The sequence below is a fragment of the Castor canadensis genome, chromosome 14, assembly GCF_047511655.1.
Source record: "Castor canadensis chromosome 14, mCasCan1.hap1v2, whole genome shotgun sequence".
Lineage (NCBI taxonomy): Eukaryota > Metazoa > Chordata > Mammalia > Rodentia > Castoridae > Castor > Castor canadensis.
The window spans coordinates 19,126,744-19,151,019 of record NC_133399.1 but is presented as its reverse complement, the minus strand read 5'-3'; the positions used below and the strand labels follow the sequence as shown (position 1 = coordinate 19,151,019).

Here is a 24,276-nt window from a genome sequence, read left to right as displayed (position 1 = left end):
CTGTGTGCAATTAAGTATTTTCTAGCTTGTAATAATAACAATGGTGATTCTTAGAATGGAAGGGTGAGAGGAGATGGAAAGCAAAGAAGTTAAAGAAAAAGGGAAAAACAAACAAGTAGGAAAAAACAAAACAAAGAATCAAACAAAAAATTTTGAAAGATATAAAATGGGAGCATTAGTGTACTAATCAACAGTAAGCTTGTTTGCATCTTCCCAAGCCATCTGGGCGTGGGTGACTGGCGGCCCAGGGGCCCTCCTGGTTTCTCTGTTTAACGTGAAGTGGAGATTCTCTGCACCAGCTGGAGGTGTGGAGGGGTCAAAGTTTTGCCTCTTCTTGGTGGTTTTGCCTGCAAGGTGTGTCTCCAGCGTCTCTCTAAGATTTCACTATAGGAGGCACGCTTTCTGCTTCCTCCCTCTAGCCACCATCTCTAGATTTTCTTGAACTCGTTGAGATTGCATATTTTCCTAAAATATGATCTGTTTTGAAGAAAATTGCATGAGTTGCAGAAAATAATGTATATTGTTCAGTTGTTGGGTGAAATATTCTGTAGATATCAACCATGTCTATTTGGTCTAATGTTTAAAGTATCTCTGAAGTTTCTTTGTTGATCTTTTGTCTGCATGACCTATCTATTGGTGACAGTGGGATACTTAGTATTCCCAAAATCACTGTGTTAGCATCCATCTGTGCTCTCAAGGCCATTGCTGTTTTTTTCAGTGTAGATGGGTACTGTGTTTGATACATGTATGTTGAGCACTGATATTTCCTCTTTGTTAACTTATCCTTTTATTAATATGAAGTGCTCTTTAGTGTCTCTTCTGATTGATTTTATTCTGGTCTACTTTGTCAAATATGAGTATAGCTACTCTCATTTGTTTGTGGTGTCCATTTGCTTGGAAAACTTTTTCTACTCTTTGACTCTAAGCCAGTGTATTTTTTTTTCAATTAGATAAGTCTCTCATAAGAAACATATGTTTGGATCTTCTTTTTAATACAATTTTCTATTCTACGTCTCTTCTTGGGGCCCTGAGGCCATTTACATTCAGTGTTAATATTGAGAGGTGCCTGTTGTTTCCTGTCATTTTTGTTTCCCTGTTGTTTAGTCTTACCTACTACTTGTTTACTGGTCTGCTTGCTCAAAAGGGCTTATTCTTTCTTGGGTCTACTTTTCTCACTGTTGTCTCTTCTATATGTAAAAGTCCTTTAAGTATCTTCTGTAGCTTGGTGGTTGCACATTCCTTTCATTTTTCCTTGTTGTGAGAGGTTTTAGTTTTTTCCTTCAATAGGGAAGGATCGTTTTGCTGGGTAAACTAGTTTTTAGGTTGACAGTTTCTTTCTTTCAGGGCCTGAATTATGTCTTTCCATGACCTTGAACTTAAAGTTTGAGTTGAATAATCTGTTATTCTAATGTGTTTGCTTTTTATGTGACTTTTCTTTTGTCTTTCATAGCTTTCAGTATCCTTTCTTTGTTCTACGTGCTGAGCATTTTGATTATGATGTGTCTGGTAGTGTTTGTTTTTTTGGTCCTGATGGTTTGGTGTTCTCTAAGGTTCCTGCACTTGGGTGACTCTCAAAGTTATGAAAGTTTTCAGCTATTATTCTATTAAATAGGTTGTCAAAGCCTTTAGTTTGTATCTCTTCTTCTTCTCCACCTTTGAGTCATTGATTTTGTTCTTTATGGTGTCCACTCATATTTTCTTCACATTCTTTCATGATTTTCTATGGTTTGATCTAATTCTTGTACTTTGCCTTCCATTCCTGTTTATTTTCATCTTGTTCCACACTGTTTGCCAAGCTTTCAATTGAGATTTTTATTTGGGATATTGAGGTCCTACCAAGAAAGAAAAGGGATACAAGGGGAGAGTTCATAGGCAGTGTTATTTTTACTGGAGTTTCAGGCAAGGCCAGCAGGCAGGTGACACTTGAAAAGAGTCTCCAGGAAGACAATGTATGATCCACAGAGTCCTCTTTATTTCCTTGTGCCTGGCAGGATTAGTGGTCAGTGAAAATTCCCTGATTAAAATGTTCAAGGTAAAGAGGAAACCAGTGTGACTAGAAGGATGAGAAAGAAGAAGGGTAACAAGGACAATGGTGGATAACAATGATTAAAAAAAAGTGGGCAAATTGATGCTTCATATACAAGGAATCTGTGTGTGCAGACAAAAATGCTCAGTGGGAATATAGAAAGACATAGGTAGAGGAAAAGAAAAAGTGTGGGAGAAAGAGGTTGAGAGAAAGAGAAAGTAACTGATCTTAAGGTATGGGGAGCTCAAAGAACTAAATTCCCCAAAAATCAACATACCAATGAAGAAGAAATGGCTAAATGTACTGAACAGAGTCTTTTCAAAGTAGGAAGTCCAAATACCTAAAAAAACATGAAAAAATGCTTACCATCCCTGGCCATGAAGGCAATGCAAGTCAAAACCACACTAAGATTCTACCTCCCTCCTGTTAAAAACCCTAACATCAAGAACACAATCAACAACAAATGTTGGCAAAGAAGTGGGGAAAAGGAACCCTCATGACTGCTGAGGAAAGAAATTTGTACAACCACTATGGAAAATAGTATGGAACCTCCACAAAAAAACTGAAAATAGAACCAGCATATGATCCAGCATTACCACTGTTGGGAATATAACTAGATGAACTTTTGAAATAAAAGAATGACAAGAAAATAAAACAAGACTAAATGAAGTGGCTTCAAAATAACTGTATTAAGCATCAAGCATTACGTGACACCAGATATATATCACCAATACCATTTAATTCTAATGGAAAACATTAATAATTAAATTGTCAAAGATAGGAATAAAGTATATAATGAAAATTATCCTCAAATTAGGAACTCAATTTTTATCTGTGGAATATATTAGGAATTATGTCTTAGTGTATACTGATATTAAACACATGACAAGGTTATGTTTTAATTTACTTGAAGCAACTAGAATAATGAAATAAAAGGTGACATAAATTGCTATGTATCTTGGAGAAAAATGAAGTTTCTCCCCTATCTCACATGTCTTAACAAAAATCAGAGGAACTAAAGACATCAGTATAAATTAATGCATTTTAAAAGCACGTTAAGAAAACTACATGTAAAAACCTTGAGTAAGAAAAATCACCTTTAATGAGTCAAGAAACTCAGAGGAAAACAGATAGACAGTTTCCTATAAATAAGTTTAAATATTTAAGGGTCAAATACCATTCCAAAATTCACTATAATAACAATACACTGAAAACTTCCATTGAAATGCTGCTGTGGAAAATGAGCAGAAGATAACAATGAGCCAATGGAAAAGTTGTTCCATCTCATAAAATAAGAAACAGCCTCATGTCACTGCATTCCCTTCACAGGTAAAGCACTTTTTATTTTCCACCTGATTAAACACAAATGTTCTGGAACACACATTCTAGTCACAATGAACCCAGGTGAAGCCTCTAAATCCCTCTTCTAACAGACTTCCATGCCCATCACTTCACATTCAACAATGACGCTGCTTTGCTGAGTTCAATGTTCACATCCCTTTCTAGAATGGTAAATAAAGACATCAATGAATTAATCAAATATGCAAACAAACAGCTGCAGACATCTCTCAGTTCTGGACCGGGCTGCATTGTGCTCATGTGACCTTAGTTAAATGTTCTTGTCTTCCATCTCTCAGAGGCACTCCTGCAAAACCTGCTGGACTCTCAAGACTCACCTGGCTGGGATTTTTGAATGGAAGTTCACTGGATGGAAGTCCAAATCACATCCTGGATGGTTGACAGTGGAGACTGAATCTATATATCAAGATAGAATAGCAGGAAGAGTTGAGCATTAGTCCCTGAACCAGATGAGATCTCCAAAGGAAACAACTATGTCTCATTCTAGGCTAAGGTTGCAATCTCCTTGTACAACAGATTGGATGATATGCACAGATCTGTATTTTTCCTCCCTAAGCACATTTCCTTCTTGTTCCAATATTCAGCACATCTCCACAGGACATGGCTCTGCATGCAAAGCATTTTTTCTTGATAATTCTCTGTTCCCAAAATACCTAGTTAAATGTCTAATGAATCCTTCTTTATTTCTAGCTTACAATAATTCTTCTGCCTTCTGTGATTTTCCTTAAAGTCTAGGTATGATGAACTTATCTTGAGTAAGTCTCTAATATTCCCCCCATGTTATCATTATGTTTTGCACACCACCCCTGATATCTCAAAGAAATTACTAATTCTTCATCAATAAAAGGGTTATCTATGGTCACTTAATGTAAAAACATGAATGTGACAGTTATTGGCTTTATACTTTAGCAAAAGCAATTTTAAACTATCGTCTTTATCTTTAAAATATCACTATTACCTAGTCATGCATTTATATATCACTTGAAAATTCAAAGAGATATATTCCCTAAAATTAGCATCTAAGAAAAAAAATCTGGTTCAGTTTTTCTAAAAGTCAACTCTTTGTGGTCCTTAGTGTCATAAGCTCCTCTCTACATTCCTATAAATGGAGTTCAGAGTGGTTAAGAAATCAGATCACTTGGACCAATTGCAAGTTAGAACCCCTGCATAAGAACCTTAGAGGAGACAGAAATATTCAGTCCATAAGAGAAAGAAAATGCCATGAGGTTAGGACTTACATGCTCTGACTCTCTAATATACCTATTTGATATTTGTTGAAACAATGAATACATGGATGACTTATAGGGCAGGTGGCTTGAGATGTCAGAGAAATGTTTGTGAAATGACTCAAGCTGGAGAATGACTGAGAATATAGAGCAATAACAATGAAAATAGGAGTATAAATTTTCAAATGTGTGGAAAACATACTAGGGGAAAGAAATAGGTTAAGTGTAGAATCCCAGACATGTGGAATGTATCAGCAATATGGGGTTGTGACAATTGTGATTGTTATACTGACTCACTATGTTGTGAGACTCCCACGTCGAAAAACCCAATGCAGCAAGTGAGCCTTCCCCGATATTCAGCAAGACATCTGAGTACTAGTGGGAGGTAAAGGTAAATGAAGAATGTAAAGATGGTGAATAAAGTTAATAGGAATGTAGAAAGCAGCTTATGACACTAAGGACCACAATGAGTTGACTTTTAGGAAAACTGAACCAGATATTTTTTCTTAGATGCTAATTTTGGGGAATATGTCTCTGTGAATTTTCAAATGATGTATAAATGCATGACTAGATGATAGTGATATTTTAGAGATAAAGATGATATTTTTAAATTGCTTTGGATAAAGTATAAAGCCAATAATTACATTATTCATGTTTTTACATTAAATGACTATAGATCACTATCTTATTGATGAAGAATTAGTAATTTCTTTGAGATATCAGGGATGGTGTGCTCAACATAATGGAAATCTGTAGAAATCACCAAAAGTAGGGGAATGATGCAGGAGGGAAAGTAATGGAGGGGATGAACCAATTCTAGGTATAATACATGTGTTTATGTAAATATCACAACAAAACCCCTTTTATAAACTAAAAAAAGTTCTTTTTAAAACAAGGACAGGTAGATTCTATCTGTGTGTGTGTACCAGTGGGAGGGAGTAGGGCATAAGGAAATGGTGAAGGAAGGCAAATATGGTGTCCTCCCCTTACCATGACCTATTTGATTTTCTGATCACTGTTCTGTGGGAATTTTAATTTTACCTGCAAACACATTGTGCTTAAGTCAGCTAATCCCCCTCCACTGCTTTACTGAACCCTTTTCCCCCTTGTCCTGTGTTGTTCAACAATTTTCAGTTTATTTCATTGTGTCTTGTTCCTATAGATATGTGAGGTATTTCATTGTTATTCACTTTCTGTCATTCCTTATTTCTTTTCCTCCTCCCATAGTTATCACTACTGGTCCAAATTTTGGAAACGTGCTCAGTTATTTATGGGTAAAAATGTAAATATTTCTTCATGCACTTACTTACCATTTTACATTTTAATAAGAACTGTAATTAACAAGATCAACAAACCCTAACCCAACATGACAAAACAAAGTGAAAATAACCCAAATTAATAAAACTCAGAGATGAAAAAAGGAATATAACCACAAATACTATTGAAATCCAGAGGATGATTAGAGAGTAGTTTGAATACTTTTATTCAAGTAAGCTGGAATAAATGTATGAAAGGGATAAACTTCTAGATGCAGGTAACCAATCAAAAATGAACCAAGCAGTTGTTAACCACCAAAATAGGCCTATTACAAGCAATGAAATTGAGGCAGTAATAAAAAACCTTCTTACAAAGAAGAGATCTAGACATGATGAATTCATGATCGAATTTTACAAAATCTCTAAAGAACTAATAGCAATATTCCTTAAACTTTTCTAGGAAATAGAAAGGAAAGGAACAATACCAAACTCATTCTACAAAACCAGCATAACCGTCATTGTAAACTGCAATAAACATGCAAAAAAAGAGAATTTCAGACCAATTTCTTTAATGAATATAGATGCAAAGATTATCAACAAAATACTGGCAAACAGAATTCAACGACATATTATTAAGATCATACACCATGACAAAGTTGGTTTCATTACAGGGATAGAAGAATGGTTCAGCATGCATAAATCTATAAATGTAACAATGCATATAAACAGAAGCAAGGATGAAAACCATGAGTCTCTCAACAGATGCAGAAAAATCCCTTCACAAAATTCAACACCCTTTCATGGTAAAGCTCTGAAGAAACTAGAAATAGAAGGAGTGATCAATATAATAAAGGCTATATATGACAAACCTATAGCCAACATCATACTAAATACAGAACAACTGAAACCATTCCCACTAAAACCAGGAATGAGACAAGAATGAGTGCTATCACACTGCTATTCACTATAGTTATGGAATTCTGAGCAGCAACAGTAAGACAAGAACAAGAAATAAAAGGGCTTCAAATAGGAAAGGAAGAAGTCGAATAATCCCTATTTTCAGATGACACAATCCTGTACCTAAAAGACTCTAAAACATTACCAAAAATTATTAGAAATCATAAACTCTACTCATTTAGTACTCATTAATGACTTATTCTTGCCTGTTTCTACCCTTTTCTTTCTCTTGCCTTATTTCTATAGCTAAAAGTTCAAGCACAATATTGAATTAAAGTAGTGAATGGACACACTTTCCTCATTCCTGACTTTACTTGAAATGGTTTCAGTTAAAAACCTGAAACCATTAAGGATGATGTTGGCTATGTGATATCATACATAACCATTATTGTGCTACAGAAAAAGACTGCTAATCCAGATTGGTTTAGGGTTTTCATAATGGAAGGATGCTAAATTTTGTTACAGATTTTTTTCTGGTCTATTGAAAAGATCATGTGGTTTTTACCATGTTAATATTTATGTCTTGTATTATGTTTACTGATTTGTGTATGTAGAATCACCATTGTATCCTTGAAATGTTACAAACTTGTTTGGTATATTATCTCTTTAATTTGTTGCTGAATTTCATTTGCAATTATTTTATTGAGAAATTTTGCATCTATGTTTATCAAGGAAATGGTCTGTAATGTTCTTTGTTATGGCTCTATCTGGTTTTGGTATTAGAGTCATACTGTTTCATAGAATGAGTTTGATAGATTTCTTTCCCTTTTTTTAATAGAATAGTTTGATGAGCATTGGTATAAATTCTTCCTTAAAGGTCCAGTAGAATTCAGCAGTGAGTCTATCCAGCCCTGGGCTGATCTTTGTTGGGATATTCATTATTGCTTCAATTTCAGTGTGTACTATAATATTATAGATCTAATTATGAGATTTACATCTTCTGGTTCAATTTTTTAGGTTATATGCATCTCAAAATATATCCAGGTCTTCTAGATTTTCCAGATTAACAGAATATAAATTTTCAAAGTAATCCATAATAATCTTATGAATTTCATTGGATTTTGTTGTTATACTCACTTTCTCATCTCTTTTTGAGATTTTTCACTCCATCTTTAGGTTAGTTTGGTGAAGAATTTGTCCATCTTTTTAAAGAACTAACTCTATGTTTCATTGATTCTTTGAGTTGTTCTTTTAATTTTCATTTCTTTAATCAAGTCCATGATCTTTATTAGTTATTTCCATCTCTTTCTTTGGGGTTTGGTTTGGTTTTGGTTTTCTAGGAGCCCTATGTGAATCATTGGGTTATAATATTTATTTGAGATTGTTCTGCATTTTTAACATAGTCATTCATAGCTACAAAATTCCCACTTAGTGCTGCTTTTGTTGTGTGTGAAATGTGCCACCTTTAAACCATCTTTTCTTTGCTAGATCAGAATTTTGAATCACAAAATGTTTGAGCTCATGAAGTACAAGTATATGATTTTTAGACTTTCTGATGAGATAGCAGTAGTATGTACTCAGTGAAAACCCTACCTTGACAATTTGGGTTTTTTTTATCTTTCCTGGACCAGTGATGTGTGGTGCAGTGCTCAATAGCAATGAGCTCTAAGAAAACCACATGATTTGATGAGTGAAACCAATTCTTCACAGCACACAGTGTTGATAAACTATGTTGTTTTACAGATTACATGGATTGAATTCATGATACATGCAAGACATTTTCAACTTACATTATGTTTATTGACAGAATCATCTGTACACAGGTATACAGACATATAATTAATTCTTAGCATCAGTTTTATAGACATTCAAATAAATTATTGGAAAACAGAAGGGATGGTCATGGTTACATTTAAAAATTATGTAATCTGAAGCCTTAGTTTTAATAAATTATTATTATTGTACCTGTTTAAATTTATGGATACAGGGTATAATTCTACAGAATAAAATTATCAAGTCATAGTAGTTAACATTTTCAATTTTTTTAATTTTTCATTAATACACATAATTTCACATAATTTGTTGGTGCTGTATATTTCATTCAATACCTATACACAATGTGTACTGATTAAACAGTGTTAACTACTTTAGTAATTGTTAGTATTTCATTCCACTATGTTTGGAGCTTTCAAACTTCTCTAATTATTAATAAATAATATTATAGGTTATTCTGAAGTATGGTCACTACACAATGAACACTAGAAATTATTCACTTTAAATAACAGTTTTGGTACCCATTACCAACCTCCCACTACCCATCTCCTCACTACCTTCCTAGCCAGTTTTTCCAGCCCATATACAAGTTATCTTGGAATCAAATATGAAAAAGTATCTTGTACTGTGCAGACAAGGCTAATTTCCAGCATGTCCCAATATGGCTGAAGGTACCATTATTAAGAGTCCAAATATTAAAGAAACTAGGTCTGATATCTGAGGACAGCAGCAGAGACTAGAATGCCTTATTCCACAAGGAAGAATGAGAGGGCAGGTTAGATTGATTCCCTTTCTTGTGCCCTCCTTTACCATGTGACCCTAGAGAATTGGACAGTGCCGCTAATATTCAGAGGGTCTTCCACAATCAGTCACTGAATCACAGGCCAATCCTCTCTGTGAATGTGTCCCAGACATACCTATCAGTAATGAGTTACCAATTTTCTAGGCATTGCTCAAGCCAGTTGAGTTGACCTGAGAAATTAACCACCCACTTATCCAAGTCCAAATCCTGTTACTTGAGTTGCCATCAGTACCCTCATGAAACATCAAACTATTTCTGAGGCAAAACAACAAGCAAGCAATTCATACTTCTGTTGCCTTTCAACTAGGGGAATAAAAGGAACAGGAGAAATATTTTGAAGCATAATTTTTACAGATATAACCACAGTGGAGGATTGTAAAATCTGCTTCAATGTTCTACAAGGAATTAATGGCCCTATTTGGAGTCTGCATAAGGGGTCAGAAATGGAACCCATGAGGTCAACAAAGCATGCAATTGTGGACTCCATGCACTTTGCTACCCTCCTGTAACTCAGGAAAATGACCCCTTCCCCATCACAACTGCTATCTCCTAGAAGCAAGGTAATGCTTTGGACTTCCTGTCCCAAATAAGATTTGTGGTTTAACAGTAAGCATAAAAAATGAAGGGTAAAGTGATAGTCATGATTGCTATCTACTGAAAATCTACCATAATCCAGGTCATTTTCTATAAGCTTTAAATTATCATGTAGTTCACACATAAACTGCATAATTAATAAAATTTCTCACATTTATACATAATGAGCCAATGTATGATTTCCTATTGTGAGGGAAGTATATAAAATCAGAATCACTCGTAAAATTTTAGACAGAAACTGTACTATTCATTCCAATATCAACCTAAAATCTTAACTGAATTCTGTAAGAGCATTGTTGATGGAGAAGCCTCAACATACCTACACTTTACTCTAGCATAGGACCATGGTGCTCATTAATGGAATTGCAGTGTGCTCCAGTAATCACACTACTTGGTATACATCTAGAATACATGCAATTTCTAAGTCAAAGGACACCTGCAATTTCATAGTCAGTGCAGCATTATTCAAAATTGCCAAAACAGGACATCTACCAATTGTCCATTAATGGATGAATGGATAATGCAGTACTTATGTACAATGAATTCAGATTCAGCCATAAAACTGATGAACTTCTATCATTTGGGACAGCATGTATGTCACTTGAAGTCATTATTTAGGTAAAAATAAGCCAGAGAGAGAAACATAAATGTCACAACTTAACATCTAGAACCTAAAACTTTGGTTTAATAGAAATTAGAAGGATGGTTGTTATGGACTGAGATGGTTGACATGGGGTGGCTAGGGAAATGTAAATCAAAGGATGCAAATGACCATTAGATATGAGGAATAAGTTCAAAAGATCTACTCTATAAGGTGACGACTATAATTACCAATATATTATGTTTTGGGAATATATTAAACTTGATATTTAGTGTCTTCCCTACAAAAACTATAGCTTATGACCACGTGTGGCAATGCACACATACATGACTTGCTCAGTCATTCCAGAAAATATATAAAATTTATTTTTAAAAAGTTAAGGGTTGTGATATCATCACATGATTTTACAACAAATGAATATCATTGTCTCCCTTGATGAAAAGGGAATGGAAATTTTCTGAAGCTGTAAAGAGCTGTGAGCTTTCCATACAATGGGATTTTGAATTTCAAGGAAACTAGCAAAGTCAGATGCTTCAGACTTTGGAGATGATTAGAAATAAGGATTTGCCAGAAACACTGTGGATGTTAGAATTCAAGAAGTCAGGATAGTGCACCAAGAGTCCATAAAGACTGGATTCACTTCATTATTAACCCGATCTCTAGGGATCATAGCACGAGCCAGAAAAACTTCCTTTCTATTCATACCAATGTCCCATGGGGAAATGAAGTGATTAGGAGTTGGAGTAACAAGAGGAAATATACCTAATGAGCAGGCAGGGAGGCATAAATACAGCCCCTGGTGTTTTCTCTCAGAAGGTACACTCTTCAACTGGACAGGACATCATGGTAAGTTTCAGAATTAAAATCCTATATAAATAGTAAGAATAGTAAATGTCATCATTTAACCCCATTACAACAATAAATGACAATAATTAAAAAGGCAGAAAGAAGAAAGTAACAAAAAGTGATGTTAAGATTGTTTTATTATTTGTGTATGTGGTGTTTATTTTTATTTGAATCACAGTGAAACACTGAAATTTTAATTTAAATTGAATGATGTTTATCTTAATTCTGCCCAGTTACTGACTGATTCATACCTAGAATAGGTTATGTCCCAATTTAGAATTTCTTTTAAATTGGAGTTTAACTTATACATATCATTTCAATTTAAAATATAATATTCTTTCTCTTGCATTATTCTTGTCAGAGCTAAGCATTATCAGGCTTTCATTCTTCAAACATCAAATCTGTGGTATAAAAACATGATGTGCTACAAATTTATATATAATAAACAAAATGATAACATTGAAACCTATAAAAAAAGAATTAAAAGCCTCATTAGGGAACGAATGCTTGGGTTCCTACTGTTTATTTTGTCTAGGTAGAGCTTCAGTCTACAATATCATCGTTCAGGGAGGAATCGAGATTTCCACATGAAAGCTTCATCTTGGGTGCTCCATTCTGGTGAGTCTGTGACCCCGATTGGTACCCTAGGAAAGATTCAGAATTTATCAACTGTCCCCTGAGGACCAACTAAACCTGTAACAGAGAGGTTCCTGTGTATGTTGAGTGTTGAATTAACTGTGATCTTGTTTAACATTTTTAAAAGAATTGTCTTGTAGACTCTGCAATACACTGATCATTGTCGACAATTATATGATGATGAAATCCAAGTGGATGGGGGTGAAAGAACATGTGATATAAAGTATTCCCAATAAAATTAGAGCTTGTCTGAGGAGCTTTGGCAATTACAGAGGAAGATAATTAAATACTAGAAATGCTGGCATGTTCAGTGAAGTGAGGACATTATTTCTTCAGTTTTTAATATAGTGTATATTTTTCTGTATTCATTACAAAGTTCAGATGACTGAATGCCTTTCACATATGATCTTGCAACAACAAAGTGTAAGTCATACATATCAGTGTCTTCTCTCAAGCTTGAAATTCACATGAGAAAAATAAGTTCTATTTCATAGAAGAAAATTATTTAACAATTCTATCATTCATGCTAAGAATGAATATATTTTGTGAATTGTTAGCTTTCTCCATCTCTTTGCAATTCCAAATTATTTCTGTAATTTTTTGCTTTTACGGAGACTTTATGTGTTTATTTCATTTTTCAAAGGAAGAATAAGATGTTTTTCCAGCAAGTTTTCTATTTGCTATTTAGATCTCCAGATAGGTAGATGATATACACAAACAGGTAGATAGATGATAGATAGGTAGATAGAAAGATACATACATACATACATACATACATATAGGCAAAGAGAAAGACCGAGAGAGAGAGAGAGAGAGAGAGAGAGAGAGAGAGAGAGAGAGAGAGAGAGAGAGGAGGCGTGTGACAGTTAATAAACTTTGTACAGTCAAATTACTCAATAATACTGAGGACACAACACCTTAATTATTTTAACATCCAGAAAGTCCTACAGAATACTCATTAGTAGCCAGTAATCAGTTTCCTTTTATGGCTTTTGCCATCTTATCACATACATGTTTTTCTTTTTTTTTTCCCTTTATTGCTGTGCTGGGTTGGTGTACATTGTAGCATTTACAAATGTATCCATGTGTTTTCTTATTGCTAAATTTTTATCCTTTGAGATCAGTTTTATTTTCATCTGTAGCTATCATCTCTGCCATCTCCTACAATGTATGGTTTTGTATTCAATTGAAGATCATCAACATCATTTAACAGCATAGCCATATATAGAGAAACTTTGCTATAATTGTAGAGATCTTTCTGCACAATGTATATAATTATCATAACATGGTACTGTGAGGAAAGAGTGAGACAATAACTCTCCATATTATTTCTTAAATTTCTTTCCTTTTATGGGGACAGTGTGCTTAATTAATAAATGTAGCTATTAGAATTGTTTCATAAGTTATTAGTTAATTTCATTATTTCCATGTGTAAAGTGTCAAAATATATTTGAATCAAATCCTGTTCATGCAGAGTAAAATTAATTTCTATAGAATTTCACCCAGTTTCTACAAAAGTGTCTTCTTGTGTTTCTTCCATGTCTTTGCCAATGAAATCTTGTATAAGAGACTCATTTTGATAGGATTAACTTATTGTCATCTTAAATATTTGGGTGGAGAATTTATTTCATATTTTCAAATTCATTTAAAGCAGTTGATTTGAATCAATTTACTTCATCATCTTCAGTCCATAAAATCTTAATTCTTTTCTACATTTTCTACTTTTTTTAACCTTTGAGAAAGTACTAATACGAACAAGAAGGAAAGATCATTGCACAATGGTAGCTTTCATTAAATGGCAAAGACAGAAAAAATGCAATAAATCTTTATATAGTATAAATACCATGGGGATGAATTTTATGAAGAAAGTGCTCACATCATGACAGGGAGAGGATATTATAGAGGTAATGACAGACTGAACTGTCCTCAGAACTAGGATCTGGGAGTTCAAATATTTTAAAAAGGGAATAATCATTTTAATATGCTGATGAGTTCATTTTGCTGGTAACTCATTTAGGATTGTTTTGCACCTATGAAGAAAAGGGAAATTGGCATTGAATTATCCTTTCCTTTATAAAAATTTTTATTATCATTTTTGAGTTACTGAGGGAATTTCATTGTGGCATTTCCATATATGCTTTCAATTTATATTGGTTAGATTCACCATCATTCTCCCTCATCCTCTTCTCCCCTCACTTATAATGAATTCAACAAGTTTAATTGCATAAAACGCATTGACAATAATCACCCCCCTTTACCCTATCCCTTCAAGCCCCAACTAGCAACCAACCCTAATAGGAACTGTTTTGCATTCTTGTCCTTTATTCTTAAAGTGTATATTCTTTGTTCAAAGGGGTATTTCACCCATTAATATTTTGTTCTTTAATCTACATTTACTCTTACCTTCTATCATGCAACCGTGCATTTCAGTTATGCCATTTCATTATGCCATCTCCATACACAGATCCAATATACTTTCATATTATTCACTCCTCTAACATTCCTTAATTTTCCCCTACTTATAGTCTTCATCTGGCCGAATTGTGACTGTCACTATATACATGCTGAATCCTAAATAATAAGGGGAATAAGGAGCAACCTACTCTGATCCGTACAATGCCTTTGAAATTAAAATGCTATGGACATGAACTATCCAATCTAGTCAGAATCACATATGCATGCAATAGAGTGGTGGAGGAAGGGGAGTGAGAAGTTGTTTATTGATGGGTATAAAGTTATCACTATTCAAGATGACTAATTTCCAGATATATGTTGTACATCACCATGACAACCATTAGCAATACGATACTGTGCACTTGAAAATTTACCATGAGAAGACATCTCATGTTATCTGTATTATTCCAATAGAAAAGTGGAACAAAGTAAGGAACAAAAGATGTGTGAAGAAGAGTCTGTAAGTGATGTGTCTAAAGAAAAGATTGCAGTGATGGTGTGACCTGTGATTGAATGTGTCAAATCTCACCCAATTGTATACATTGTATATGTGCAGTTACCGTATATTAATTATTCCACAAAACAAATATAGAAACAGACAGCATAAGAATGAAGGACTCTGCACCTTGAAAATCTTAGTATTTCTGCAGTACTATGGCAAGGAGGCTACCTCCTTCCTCCACATTCCAGGACAGAATCTCTCCTTCACCCCCATCTTGCTCACTCTGGTCATCACTAGACTTTCATTCTGAATTTTGATTCCTGGATAATGCCCATTGTGCTGCCTGTCTTTGCTGTCTCACACACTTCTGCATAATATCTTGTAGCTCAAGCAGTCTCTAAATCTGTTCAAATTTCCTCTTCTTTACCTGTCTTTTTTCCTTCCTTGAAATGTTAAATCTCATATCAAATTTTGGTTTCAGATACAGAAAACTGTTCATATTTATGAGATAAAATGTGATGCTCTAATAAATGTGTACATTGCAACATGTTCAAATATATCCCTTCCCGAACATACATCATTTCTTTAAATGAAAATATTCAAAATCATGTTCTAGTTCTGTTTTCTAATTTCTTTGTATTCCTTTATTCCTTCTCCATATTTGGATTGTGGGGTGTTTTTATTTGAACAACAAAACGTCACTACTTTTTCAATTCCAGAAACATGTCTGGAACTGTATTTACATTCCTTAAGTGCATAAAAAATCCTCTTGAAGGATTGGTAGAATGGCTCAAGTAGTAGAGCACCTACCTATCAAGCATGAGGCCCTGAGTTTAAACCTGAACCACTAAAAATGCTCATTAAAACTGCAGAATAGTTAACATTTCATGGATATATACATCCATAGTATATATCCAAAAACAGAAATTCATAATCAGAAATGACACAGTAGACCTCCTAAACAGGACATGATAACAAAAGTGATCATATCTTTCTCTTTCTATGAAGTCACCTACAACATGTGGAATTACAAAATCACACACGGATTTCAGAATTTCTTCTTCTAGGTCTTTTAGAGGACCCAGAATTGCAGCCCCTTATATTCGGACTGTTCCTGTTCATGTACCTGGCCACTGTGCTTGGAAACCTGCTCATCATCCTGGCCACAATCTCAGACTCCCACCTGCACACACCCATGTACTTCTTCCTCTCTAACCTGTCCTTCGTGGACATCAGCTTCACCTCCACCACCATCCCAAAGATGCTGCTGAATCTCCAGACACAGAACAAAGCTATTAGCTATGAAGGCTGTATCACACAGATGTACTTTTTCTTGCTTTTTGTGGGGATGGACAATTTCCTCCTGGCTGTAATGGCCTATGACCGCTTTGTGGCCATCTGTCAACCACTGCACTACACAGTCATCATGAAGTTCCAGCTCTGTGGGTTGCTGGTGCTGGTGTCCTGGATCACAAGTGTCCTGAATTCCCTGATCCAAAGCCTCATGCTATTGCAGCTGTCCTTCTGCACAGATGTGGAAATCCCACACTTTTTCTGTGAACCTGATCACTTGGTTCACATTGCCTGTTCCGACACTTTTCTTAATAATATAGTGATGAATTTGATAGCTGGAATTCTGGGTGGTGGTTCTCTCACTGGCATACTTTATTCTTACTCCAAGATAGTTTCCTCCACCCATAAAATTGCTTCAGCTCAGGGGAAGTACAAAGCATTCTCCACTTGTGCATCTCATCTGTCAGTTGTCCTCTTATTTTATTGTACAATCCTTGGAGTGTACCTCAGCTCTATTGTGACCCAAAACTCACACTCAACAGCAAGAGCCTCAGTGATGTACAGTGTGGTCACCCCCATGCTGAATCCCTTCATCTACAGTCTGAGGAATAAGGACATGGCAAGGGCCCTTAAATGACTCTTTAGGGAAGTAACCCTGTTTTGACCATCTTTTGGAAGTAGTTCTCACTCCTGTTTCTTTGCTGGAGTCTCTCTTTAATTTCAACTTCTTCATAAAATGTATGCAGCCCAGCTTACAGAGCTTTCTCTTCTCTCTGAAATGTAAATAGTGTTCCTCTGTATTACTTTCATACTTTCTTAAAGTAATTTATTGCTTGGCACATAAATTTCTAAAGGATATTTCCTCTCATTTCTATAGTAAAGAATGGTTTTTTTTTTCTACTTTTAGTAGTCATGTGGTATTCTCCAAACATGTGCAAAAATACATGTGATAACTAAGTTTGATTCTCTACTATAGGAAATTGTGTGACCCAGTTTTATACCTGTGGATCCATCGTTCTTTCACACATTAACTTAAGGGACATTCCCAATAATGGAGATTTTAGCAAGCTGGTGTATTTTAGAATTCATCATGGGCTTTTCTTCTCATCATCGTTTTATTACTCAGCTTGTTGCCCACAGTACTTACCATAAATAGTTTAAAAATCTAACTATCAAACGCATGATGCCAAATGCAAAGACAGATTTGAAACAACAGTCTCCTAATTGGTCCTAAGGATCAGAGAGGAACTGAAACATGATGAAACAAATTCCCTCTTCTTACATTGTATTTCTATTGAAAGGATTTCGTTTTTCACCCTGTACATAATCATTGAAATGTGAAATGTTACTGTTCATATGTAAATGTATTTATTCACTGAGGATTGCCATATTTTACATTTTATTGTTGAAACAGCTGTCTATATCTTCTTAAATACTTTCAGGTCTGCCAATAAAAATGAATTGTTCCACTGTTCTAAATGAAAGTTCCTGTCCTTTCTGAATTTTTCTGTTACCACTGAATGGGTGATGTTAAACAATATAAATAATGCCTATTTTCCCTCATATTTGTGATCAGAAATAACTTTAATCTTCATGTTTCAAGCACAATTCACAGGAGACCTTTGATTCCTACCCAGAATGTGATTTCAAGTGTCAAGATTTCCTGAACAATCATCTATGTTCTTTTACATAGAAAGTAATCTCCTCATAGTCATTTTAAAATACATTTATATAAATAAATTTGCATAAGAGAGTAACAGTCAAAATCTGTATTTAATATCAGAGGAACTGTCACAAATACAAAGTAATAGATTATTATAACTGTCCTTCATGTTTCCCTTAAGGGTTGCCTATTATTACATAGCAAGCATTACGAGAAAGACATATTTTAAATAAATACTTTTATAAACAATCAAAGTGAGTATTAGGAAGATATCCTGAGCCCAGTGGTCCCCTTATGCATCTGTAGTCATCTGTGGGTATACAGTAGAGGTGGACAGCTGAATGATCTACACTGGTTTTGGCTGGGTCACTGGTTTCTCCTCCACATATCCACTCTTCTTCCAGCTGTCTCCTGGATTTGTCACATGGCTAAAAATATGCCAACACAGAGATGCGTAAATGCTGCATTAGACCCCTGAAGGCACACTATCCATCTCACCATATTCTACTGCCAAAGAAAATTTCAAATCCTAAATACTTCTCCTACCTTGGCAATGACTCCTTTGACATTTGCCATGAGACTTGAATGATCTTAGAGAAGAGAGTAAGGTTGAATGAAATATTTTAACTCAATATCCATGGGGGACGGTGTTTCCAAGGGCTCAAAATCTGCCACCATAGCATGGGAGCAACATAGGAGGAGTGTGCACTCCTGTCACTTAAGGTACTATCAGTACCCTCAGGAAACATCAAACAATTTCTATATGGGGCAGAAAAAGACACATAAGCATTTAATACTTCTGTTCACTTGCAACAGTTTTCTGTATCACAGGAAACACTGATACACCAAGAAGCATCATCTTTATAGATAGATCCAACAGTGGAGCATAGTGAAACACAGTTTAAAAGAGTGTACAAGTACTTCATGTCACTTACTGGATTCTGCATGAGGGATAAGAAATGGTACTTAAGAGGTCAACACAGGATATAATAATGTACTCCAAGCACTTTCATACCTTCCTGGACCTTGGGAGGATGACTCCTTCCACATCAGCACTGCTGTCTGTCAGAAGCAAGGTAATGCTGGACATACTTCCTCTTCCAAGGAAGATTTGTAGTTTAACAGTGGTCACAGAGGATATGGGTCACAGAGGATATGGTCATATTTAATTCCATCTATGGAACCACTGCTATATTTTAGGCAATTACCTACAAGTTTTAAGTGATTGCTTAGTTCAGAGACACTGAATTATTAAGTAAATTTTCCCAAGTTTATGTACAAGGATCCAAGGTATATAAATGTGTTCCTATCACGAAGAAAGTATGTAAGAATCCACTATAAAAGTTTAGCCAGAAACTGAGCTTTTGAGATCATTCTCTGACAAACTAAAATCAGAACTGAGTTGGATGGAGCATTGTTGATGGGAAGACTCAGCATGCCTACACCTGTCTCTAACACAGGATCTTGGTGCTCAGTAATGTACAATGTGATTCAGTACTCCCACTACTGGCTATATACACAAATGACATGAAATTGCTATCTCAAAAGAACCCATGATATGTGTTCTAGCATAGTGTATTACCATAAACCCTCATGTCCACAGAGAGATTATACTGGAAATATACTGGAAACAGAACAATTTGCTGTGAGAAGAAAGGTATAGGATATAAAGAGTTGGAGGTGATCTTTCATTCACACAGAAGAAACTGAATTGATTGAATAATTTTACAGACTAGTTGGGATTAAGACTCTATATGCCATGAGACCCTGGTTCCAAATCACTCAACACAAAAAAAGGGTTGGAGGAATGGCTCAAGTGGTAGAGCACCTAAGCAGAAGGGATGAAGCCCTGAGTTCAAACCCTAGTATTGCCCCCCCAAAAACAGAAAATAACTCATACATTCAAGGCTTGGTGCCCACTGCCGAAGTAATCACAGGTGGAACATTTGGGTGGTGATTGGATTATATAGGCTCTACTCATCAATAGGCTAACACTGATTGACGCGTTCATAGATTTTGGACTTCTGGGAGGTGTAGAAATTTTAGGAGGCAGGGCCTAGTTGAAGGAAGTTTGTCCTTGGAGTCAAATACAAATAACACAGTAATATGTAATATTGGTAGACTAAGGTTGCAAACACTTCAGGATCATCATGATGGATAAAAATTATTTGACTGAGTTCAGTTCTCTTTCGAAATGAAAACATTCCATAAGTTATGGCTAAAGGGTTGACTACAAGTTGATATAAGGCCATCTCTGAAAAACCAGCAGCTCACCTTCACTGATGGTGTAACACTGGACATTTTTGCCCTAAGATAAGGCAAGAGACAAGAATATCCACTCTCAGCATGTCAAGATACAAACAGAGGTGCTACAAAAGATATTAACCAAGAAAACAAAGTACTTCATGTTTAATGGATGCACACATGCAACACCCCAGACAGACCTTGGAAATGACAGACTTTCACTGTAAATACATGTAGGCAGGCACCAAACCAACCCTGAGAGTAACTCTCGCCACTACTGAAAAAGCACTGGTTCTCTGTACCACTACCTTGCGTTTTCTCCATCCTTGATATTTTACTTCTGTATCCTAATTCTTCACTCCTAGAATGTCTGCTTAAAGAGGAGAGGAATATTTGGCTTACTTCTGCAGCACCTACTAGAAAGCCTGGTACATGAAAAGAAAATCATATTTTAAAGAAATGAAGTGGACTGGCAGAGTAGCTTACGTGGTAGTGGTCTGGTCTGCTAAGCACAAGGCCCTGAGTTCAAACCAAGTACTGCCAGAAAGAAATATCAAGGTGCTACTCCCCTCCTTACACTCACCTATGTGGTAAGAAGCACAAAAGAAAAAATGGACCTTCTCAAAATTTTCTTTCATTTTTTTGGGGGGCTGCAGATGGAGCAAAGAGCATGAAGCCTGCTACGTGGTTCGTCTCCCACTGATCTACATCTGCAGTAGCCACCCTAACTATTTTTCCTTTGTTTTAATTTCTTTCATCTAATGATACCGAACAACAAATGGTAACTTGATGTAGATACCCATGTAACATTTTCCTCTTACATTCACAATTCAAAAGATTGGTAAATCCGGAAAAATTGCTACTCATTATATAAAGCATACTATATTAGGATTCCCAATATTTATTCCTGTACATTGCTTCTTTTGTACTCTAAATATCTTCGTTATGCTGTTTGATGGAACACTCCACAGGATGACCATGGGGCATAGGTCAGACAGTGTTTCAATCAGTTGGGACAGCCTGCAGACAGTCCCACACCTAGACATTTCACCATGCTGCAGAGGTGCTCAGGAGCCACGAGGAGGGCTGCAGTGCAGACAGCGCCATCTTTCTGGCCCCATCCTTGCCATATTTAATTGATACATTAGTAGCATTAACTGTACTCACCTTGTATGGCAATTTTTCATCAACACAGACATTGCACTCCAAATAGAGTGAAGACAATTTTAATGAAATGCAACAGAAACTGAGATTTGGGAGATAATTTAAAAGCAACAATATGCACAAGATAAAAAGGAAATAAGACAAATATAAGAAATAATAGTTGAAGAGTAAAAGCTACCATTCTTCTAAATTAATTTGAAATTAACTGAAGAGGAATCTGTACTGAATTACACACCAAGGAATATCATCCAACTCCAAGAACGGTAAAGTCACAGGGTAACAAAAATACTGTAGGTGAAGCTATCTCCTAAGCAGCAAGACAAAATCCTTCATTAGGTATAACTCCAATAGGACCCACACTGGTTTTCAGAGAAGGAAAAGGAAGATCAGAGGCAGAGGAATAACATATTCACATGGCTAAAAAAAAAAAAAAGAAAAGAAAACTGTGAACCAAGAATACAATACAATACAAGCTTCCAGATATGAAGGTGAAGAAATGACATGCCCAGAGAAGTAGAATTCAGTGAATCTATTACTAGGTAATATACTTTATTTATTTATCTACTCGTTTATTTTTTGTGAGACTGGGGTTTGAATTCAGGGCTTTAGGCTTGCACAACAGGCACTCTACAGCTTGAGCCACACTTTCTGTCCATTTTGTTTCAGTTAATTTGGAGGACAGTTCTTGGGAACGATTTCCCTAGACTGGCCTCAAACCCTGATCCTCCCAATCTCCGCCTCCCAAGTAGCCAGGTTTACAGGAGTGAGTTAGCGGCAAACAACTGCTAGTGCACTTTGAACAGGATGGTTCCAGTCTAAGCAAACTGCCCAGATGGTTAATCCAATCCACACCACAAATCCAAGTGCACATTTAAACTATTAAACTAGTTAGCACAAAGCAAATGTATGTTGTTTCTCATTGTTTAATCACATTTTTAAAGCAGCTATATGATATGCACTTGTATAATATGGCTTGAAATATATATCATAGATAAGTCTAACGCAAAATCATGTCGGATCCCTACACTCAGAAGGCTGAGGCAGTAGGACATTATGTTCAAGCCCAGCAGGATCTATCTCCAAGAAACCATTTAAAAGGCAGGCTTGGCTGAGCAGACGGGGCCACCCGCCACACGCTGCCTCCAAATCATCTGAAAGTCCAGGGAAACACCATGGGGATCCCCGACAGCCCACTGGCCACCCCGCCCGACTCCACGGGCGAAGTCTCCCGAAACCCCTTCGTCCCCGCACGGTGTGGAGAGACACGGGGATCCGGGTCGGGCCCAGGTCGCCGCGCAGGCCCGGGACAGGACGCCGGGGTCCAGGCTGCGAGGCCAGCCCCACCCCGCGGCCAGGAGGGAACCTGGGCCCAGTGCCGCCATGGCCGCTACCGACAGCCGCTCCCTGTCTCCGCGGCCAGCCATACTCACCATGGCCATCTTCCCGTGCACTGAGTCCTCCCCGCGGGACCCACAGTCACTGGAGATCAAGGCAGGTCACAGCTCTGCAGGCTGAACACCCCATTCACTCACCACGAGGAAAAGGCCGTGACTCGGAAAGTGAGGATTGTGACGTACTTCCGCCAGCCCTGCGGAGCAACTCCCTCCTGCTTCCTGCGGCTTTGACTGACAGTTTCTATGACCCGCCCCGTTTCCTGAGCAACAGGTGAGGGCTGTCACGTGGGTGAGCGCCAGTCTTCAGCCCAGGATGGAATGTTTTCTGCCAAGTTCGTTTACCTTTAAATAGCAAGTGTCCTGTTGCTGGTGTGGCTCAAGTTGTAAAGCAACGGAAACTCATCATACTACATCCTCACCCTCCTGACAGCTGGTCTCCTTGGGAAAAAAAGGATGGCTGGATTAATAAAGTAAATACATAGAAAATAACAACTGGCTACCTGTGGCCCAGGCCTACAATCCTAGCTACTACTGAGGCAGAGATCAGGAGGATTGTATTTGGAAGCCAGCCACAGCAGAGGGACATAGTTCTAGAGACCCCATCTGGAAAACACCCAACACAAAACAGAACTGGCTCAGTGGCTCAAGTGGTAGAGTGCCTGTCAGCAAGTGTGAGGCCAGGAGTTCAAACAGCAACAACACCAAAAAGAAAAAATAACAAGTTCATTTTTCTCAATAATAGTCATTAACCCCCAGTGGACATGTTGACACTTAGCAAGTTGCTTGACAGTTGCCTCATTTTGGTACAACAACTCTGGAAGTATCTTCTCTCATATACCGTCAAAATAAAATTCAAAACATGGAGCATTTGCCTAGCATACATAAGCCACTGGGTTCTTCACCAGCATAATAAATGAATAAGTAGCCTAGTAAATGAACAAATCACTAAATTAATTAATGGAAAAGTATGTATCAAGGGTGTTGGCAATAATGGTGCCGATAGATTTCAGTTCTTACTGCACCCTTAAGCTTCTGTTTCCCAGGGTCATGGTCCTGCCTCAAGTCTAGCTTGAATTCTTCTTCTGCCCCAACCTCCAATCAGCATGAACCATAAGATCCTAAGCAATCAGATAATGCCGTGTCTCACTGAGGGGTATTTAAGCACCTGCCCTTCTCTCTCTCTCTCTCTCTCTCTCTCTCTCTCTCTCTCTCCCCTTCTCTCTCAGCTCTCTCCCTCTCCCACCCAGCAATAAAGAATCTCGGCCAGATCACTCCTCTCCGCGTGGTCACTTTAGGGCCTAAAGGGAATTCCTTTCTCTCTACCTTGGAAGTCACCAATTCAAGGACTAACAGAACATTTCTGTGACTTCCAGACTGCACTGATAGGTAGTACTGCCACACTCATTTCCCTTCTCAGAATGTGCTTGAATGTGGAGTTTCCATTCCTTCTCAACCTCAGGCTACCAACCTCATAGAGCACCATGACAATTTCTGAAAATAACTTCGTATCATTTGAATGAATGATCATATTTCTCAGTCATCTGGAATAATGGGAATGAGTCTGCAACTGCTCATTTTCCCCTAATAGACATTAGGGGAAAATGTC

At 36.7% G+C, this 24,276-nt stretch overlaps 1 protein-coding gene and 1 long non-coding RNA gene across 2 annotated transcripts; one reads left to right on the top strand and one right to left on the bottom strand.

The window, feature by feature from the left end:
- Positions 1–2,695: 2,695 nt before the first annotated feature.
- LOC141416357 (uncharacterized) lies at positions 2,696–22,835 on the bottom strand. The gene is made up of 3 exons (XR_012441103.1): positions 22,707–22,835; positions 3,703–3,781; positions 2,696–3,528 (listed from the first exon to the last, which is right to left on the bottom strand). It is a non-coding gene; the product is annotated as an uncharacterized lncRNA (long non-coding RNA).
- Positions 16,033–16,842, top strand: LOC109676080 (olfactory receptor 7A10-like). The gene has a single exon (XM_020152597.2). It carries the CDS (start codon positions 16,033–16,035, stop codon positions 16,840–16,842), a length of 810 nt encoding a protein of 269 aa, XP_020008186.2.
- Positions 22,836–24,276: the final 1,441 nt, after the last annotated feature.

What these genes read in the sequence shown, in the direction of transcription:
- LOC109676080 (XM_020152597.2), top strand. Translation starts at nt 16,033, where the DNA reads ATGTACCTGGCCACTGTGCTTGGAAACCTGCTCATCATCCTGGCCACA.